This window comes from Triticum aestivum, chromosome 7A, assembly GCF_018294505.1.
Source record: "Triticum aestivum cultivar Chinese Spring chromosome 7A, IWGSC CS RefSeq v2.1, whole genome shotgun sequence".
NCBI classification, from domain to species: domain Eukaryota; kingdom Viridiplantae; phylum Streptophyta; class Magnoliopsida; order Poales; family Poaceae; genus Triticum; species Triticum aestivum.
Genome location: NC_057812.1, coordinates 533,322,734 through 533,328,830, shown reverse-complemented (window position 1 = coordinate 533,328,830; position 6,097 = coordinate 533,322,734). Strand labels below are relative to the sequence as shown.

At 44.4% G+C, this 6,097-nt stretch overlaps 1 protein-coding gene across 1 annotated transcript; it reads left to right on the top strand.

Annotated features, from left to right (window-relative positions):
• Window positions 1–4,635: 4,635 nt before the first annotated feature.
• LOC123147759 (uncharacterized) lies at window positions 4,636–5,631 on the top strand. The gene is made up of 2 exons (XM_044567068.1): window positions 4,636–4,995; window positions 5,529–5,631. Exons 1-2 carry the CDS (start codon window positions 4,694–4,696, stop codon window positions 5,614–5,616), a joined length of 390 nt encoding a protein of 129 aa, XP_044423003.1. The 5' UTR covers window positions 4,636–4,693; the 3' UTR covers window positions 5,617–5,631.
• Window positions 5,632–6,097: the final 466 nt, after the last annotated feature.

Here is a 6,097-nt window from a genome sequence, read left to right as displayed (position 1 = left end):
AAAAAGAACTGTACCAACTGAAGGAGGAATGAGTAGTTTACCGATGACAACATCTGTAGCTTCTCCTAGTTGCTCTGCAGCCATATAATTCAGCCTTGGTTGTCCTCCTACTTGTCCTCCCCGCCCATCTCCTCTTGCTGCATAGTTCATAGGTCCGCCTTGTCCTCGCCCAGCTGGTGGACGATGCACTTGAGTCTGCTGTATAGGTGGCCTTGTAGGATTCGTGGGAGGAGAGGTGCAATTGAGCTTGTGGTGTCCTAGTCTCCCACAATTGAAGCAAAGTCCTGTACCCGTCATACAATCTCGAGTAGCATGACCTTTTCCACACTTCCCACATTTAGGAACAAAGATTGGCTGAGTAGGAAATCTAGGCCGTGGTGGTGGCATATGAGGACGCATTGGTCCAGGCATCATAGGATGTGGGTGATGCATCATGGGGCGTGGATCTACCCTTGCTTTCTTCCTTCTCTCTTCACTTAGGTTGGCATGCTCATTCTCAAGTATGAAGGCCCTGTTGACAAGGTCTTGAAACTGGGTGATCCCGTGAATTGAGAGGTGCATTTTCAGGAATGGATGCAGCCCCTCCATAAACTCCTCCACTTTCTTAGGTTCAGTGTTCACATCATCTGGAGCATATCTTGCCAAATCATTAAACTGGTTTAGGTAGTCGTTTATCCTCTTGCTACCTTGAGTCAGATTGCGAAACTCCCTCTTTTTTATATCCATCTTTCCCTTTGGAATATGGGTCTGACGGAAATTCTCCTTGAACTCCTCCCAAGTGATAGGCTGATTATTTGCTCGGTTAAGGCTGAAATTTCTCCACCAAGCTGTTGCTGGTCCGGTTAGCTGGTGTGATGCATATCTCACCTTCTCTTCATCTAAGCACCCCACGGTTTCCAGATTGTGTTCTACTTCTAACAGCCAGTCATCTGCCTCTAGTGGATCCACCGCCTTGGAGAATGTGGGTGGCTGAGTTTTCAAAAATTCTCCCAAGCTAACTCCTGCACCGGGTAGGTGTGCTCCTCCAGGAACTAGTCTTGTCAGTATCCCTTCGAGGAAGCGGTTCTGGTTCTCTTGAGACTCCCTTCGAGAATTCTCCATGAACTTAAGGACATCTCCTAGATTGCCTTCTCCACCCATAAGTCCAGAAGTTCCAGCATTGCCCACTTCTGGATTGCTTGGAAGTTGCGCCGCTCCGGGTAGGGCACTTTGATTTTCTGAAACTGGAGTACCCCCATGCTGATCATGGGCACTTGATCCCAAACGAAAGACAAGGTCTTGCTCAGTCAAACCATTGTTATTCATCCCGCATTTTTTTTCTAGTTAGTTGGTTACTTCTTTGCATGATTATTGATTCAAATCAGCAAGCACAAGTGCAAGTGATACCAATAAACAGCATGCTGTCCTTAAATTTGCAGTAACCCAACATGAAGTGCAATCATGGTGGCAAATGCCTCTTGCTAACCAGAATGATACCACTCTGATTACTCACTAAAGCACACAATAGTAAGGTACTATGAGCCTCCTAATGCACACAAGTTATATACTATAGAACAAGCACTTATATTACAATCAGTACATCACATAAGTCTTGCTTAAGGGCATAACTGCATTACAACTAGAGCACACACCACATAGGGTTCAGTCCCTACTAGTACATAGGGGACAAACTCTACCTTGCAATTCACACATATCTTACATAAACACACATATTCAGGCTGCCACTACACTAACTACTGCTGATCCCAAAAGATTAGTCTATGGCCAAGGCGTCCCACGCCTAAGAGTCTGGAAGATTGGAACTTGATTAGGCGATGCCGCTGCCACCGCCATTGTTGCTACCGCTGCCACTTCAATTGCTTCCGCCACTGTCACTCGCGCCAAGCCCAAGTACCCTTGCATAGGTAGCAGCCTCCCTGTACTCCCTCGAGCTGACACTCATGTGTGGGTGGATAAAGTCAGGTTGGTGTGGTCGTGGAATAGGGAAGTGGGGTAGCTGCTGCTGCTCTATATCTGGCTGTAGGGCTGGTTCTGGTTCAACTATATGTTCAGGTAGCGGCTGGGGTGGTGTAGGTGGTACGTTTGGTGAGGGTGGAACTAGTGGCTCATTTGGGTTCTCTACTCCCTCAACTTCTTCCTGTTCCTCTAGTTCTACTTCCTCTGGATCCTCCTCTTCTTCCTCTTGAACATCACCTGGTACTATTATAGGATTAAGAGGACCTCCAGGCATAGCATTTAGTGCTCCCTGAAGCACAACCCTATCATGTTCGCTCATCTGATAGCATTGATACCAGAATTGGGTTGCTTCCTGGTGTCTAATAAGCTCCTCCTTCATTGTATGATACATCATCGTATCAGCAATCATTGTCATACTAGAAGTGGTGCTAACTGTTGAAGCGATAGGTGTAGGCTGAGCTGATGAAGACCCAACACCCAGGCTTGCTCCTCTAGGTCCTTGCTGATGGTTCTGCCCCAAACCCCCAGAATCAAGTGCTGGCAAGTCTCGGTATCCGGTGGTGCGCAGTTTCTCTCCAAAGCGTGCTCGTAGTCCAAGCATAGCTTCCTTGGCAACCTCCTGCATGGGTAGAGTGCCATCGGATGACCGCTGCATTGTGGAGAGCTCCACATAGAAGTCCATGTCTGATGGAACACCGCTGAGCACCACAACTACACGCCTGTAGGAGTGTGTTCCATCATCTGGCATCTCTTCAAAGAATTGAGGACATGGTGCCCCAAGCTCCTGCATCATTTGCCAAAGTAGTAGGGCATGCTGGCCACGAACCCTTGATGGTGGAATTCTAATTCGAACCATCCTGCAACAGGCTTCTAATTAGCATGGTAGTCATCTAAAGTTACTGGACAGAATAATTATGATGTGGGGTTTATTGGTAGTGCAATATAGCAAGTATGGGTTCCAATTAAAGTATTCCTACCGTCTCTAACTATCTGCGTGGCCCTCAAAACCATTGCTCTGATACCACCTGTGATGACCCGTGTCATTATTACTATATATAATGACACTAGTCCTTGGATTATTTCTTGACAAAATCGTGTCTTGTCAAATAATAATCCATGTCAGAGATATGCAACAGGGAAATAGCTAGAGATGGTCATTTATATTACAATACCTTGCCACACAAGGCTAAAAGTCTCAGGTAGGCTTCTCACATGTTTTGCCAAATTATTACATCTCCTAACACCGGAGTTCCAACTAGCAGTACTAGATAGATGATGATAAAATAGTTTCTGGATTACATAGCTAGATCATAGTTACTTATTCATCCCAACCCCCATATGTGGCATCCAGATCGTACATAGCACTAGATGGATCCACATCTAGGTCCCCTGTGTAGTTGTAGTCATCACCATTGCTCTCGTCACTTGGTCCAGTAAGATTCTCATACACGCTTTGCTCTAAGAACAAGATGATTAATAGCAAGAGTGAGTACAAAGTACTCAGCAAGCTCAAAAAGCAAAATGCAACACTCATGATAGCTCAATATAAATCAACAAGTCCTACCTCAACTCAACACCTTTCAAAATAACCATTTGTTGCAGAAAGTTTATTTCAATTTATAAAAGCTATCAAACACTTGTATTGCGAGATAGACCACCAATAGGTCCCCATAATCCCCAATCCAAGAGACTGGCATGAATTCATGTTTTCCTTTAACTCTGCAGAGTTTGTATCACTTTACCCATAGAGCTCGAAACCATAATTGCCATCTGCATTTCCTTAGATGCGAGACATGGTTCAGAACCTAAGCTTTTTCCCATTTGTATATTATATCTCCACCCGGCTAGTGTCACTAGCCGTTGTGTCGGGTTTCGGAACCCGCACTCCACCAACGCTTAATATATATAGCGCTTGCTAATGCACCCATCCGGCATTAGCGTGGGAACTCATCGCCCATCCTACTACTACTTACCCATGTGGAGAGTATAATAACTTGATGGTATTGGGCTCAACTCGTCTTAGACGAGACCATGGTTGATACGGTTGTAGTATGGCGCATAAAACGAGTGAAAGTTATTTAATTCTTAATATACTAGCCATATGTAGAGGGCCCCACCTTCCAGTATGTCCATCCAGGGCACCCTCTACCCACCAAATAATTATAAAAAAATAAATAAATCAATGGATTAGCTGCTCCATCAGCTAACCCAACTTTTTGGCAATAGTCACTCCACACAATTTATTACCAAAACATTTTATGCAAGTTGATGATAAGATGCAGCAAAGAATAGTGTTTTTCAAAAATAGCTCTACTCAGCATGATCAAGGAGAGCTTGCCTGAGTTCTCGTACTCAGACCCGGACTCAGTTTGCTTCTGTAGCGTCTCCTTCTCCTGACTGTACTCGCTTCCTGCAGTTCGGCAAATATATATTTCGAGACTAAGTCGAGTGAATACTAGGAAAATGAAAAAATATACGTCGGTGCAGTGTGGTCATCCTACAGTCAAATATTACTTTTTTTCTAATGTCTTTTTACTAAGCTCGCATTAGTACGCGTACTAGGTGTGCACCTGGATAAGTTACTAAGCTAATTTATCCTCCACGTGCCCTCTCCCTTTCTCTAAACTAAGCCTATCTCTCTCTTCCCTGTACTAGTTATGTACTAGTAGTCCTCAACCGAACAGAGCACCCACTAGTACTACTAGTCCAGCGAGAACACAAGTAATAATACAGACTGATGCTCCTCTGCTCCTTGCCCAGATCGGCGCCGCCGCCAGCGACGGGAAAGATGCCGCTGCTAGATCCTCCACACTCTCTCTCCCCTGACATGAATCCCCATATTATCCCCATGAATTTCAGCCTCAACTCTCTAATCCCCCTCTGTGTGTGTGTTCTTTTGGCTTGCAGGTCAAACCCTATTGGGGATGTGATTTCCCTGCTCCAGATTGAAGTGGTTGGCATTGGGCGCCGCCGTGATGCTGGATGGTACAGGTCAGAGCTCCAGTGCGTGTCCGTGGAGCAGATCCACCATGGGTGCAGGTTAGTGGTGCCCTTGTTCCTTTCTCAAATATTTAGGATAGTCAAGTTCTTAGATTTAGTAGATTAAAATGGCTCCCATGTGTGTGTACTGAACATGTTCGCCCCTTTGAATAATCTTGGTGTATTTCTGCTGCCTAATTAATCTGGGAACTTTTTATTTTACATCTTAATGCCTTATCCATGTTTCCTAGTACTGTTGCTTCCAAGATCTGGGGTAGATGTTCCTGCTGTGACTTTTGTGCACCTATGAATAATTAGGATACTTCTGCATGCATCTGTGAATGACTATGAGACTTGTGTGTGCATCTGGGCTGGTCTTCTTTGTGTATGTGAGAAATATATAGTGGCAGAAGAAGAAGAACTCACCTTTCTTCTTTTGCCCTCTCTGTTGGTCCTACTCTTGCTACTCCTACGCTCCAAGTCCACTCCAGTAGGCTAGATTGTAGCTCCAGCCTGTCCCCTTCAGTCTACTGATGATTTCTCAGGTCACCATCTTCACTTATTGATCTTGGATCTTTATTGGTTGTGAACAGGGGAATGGAAATGCTACTGAGAAGAAGAAGAGAGCTTGGTCTGGCTATTTGGAAGCAGGGTGAAGAGTGTGCTATGGTGAAACCTTAGCCAGGTTACTGAAGGAAATATACCCTAGAGGCAATAATAAAGTTATTATTTATTTCCTTATTTCATGATAAATGTTTATTATTCATGCTAGAATTGTATTAACCGGAAACATGATACATGTGTGAATACATAGACAAACAAAGTGTCACTAGTATGCCTCTACTTGACTAGCTCGTTAATCAAAGATGGTTATGTTTCCTAACCATGAACAAAGAGTTGTTATTTGATTAACGAGATCACATCATTAGTTGAATGATCTGATTGACATGACCCATTCCATTAGCTTAGCACCCAATCGTTTAGTATGTTGCTATTGCTTTCTTCATGACTTATACATGTTCCTATGACTATGAGATTATGCAACTCCCGTTTACCGGAGGAACACTTTGGGTGCTACCAAACGTCACAACGTAACTGGGTGATTATAAAGGAGCACTACAGGTGTCTCCAAAGGTAGATGTTGGGTTGGCGTATTTCGAGA

Excerpts from the sequence above, each read along its gene's own strand:
- LOC123147759 (XM_044567068.1), top strand. The coding sequence starts at position 4,694 with ATGCTCCTCTGCTCCTTGCCCAGATCGGCGCCGCCGCCAGCGACGGGA. Across the intron at positions 4,996-5,528 it reads CAGATCCACCATGGGTGCAG|GGGAATGGAAATGCTACTGA; the intron begins GTTAGTGGTGCC and ends GGTTGTGAACAG.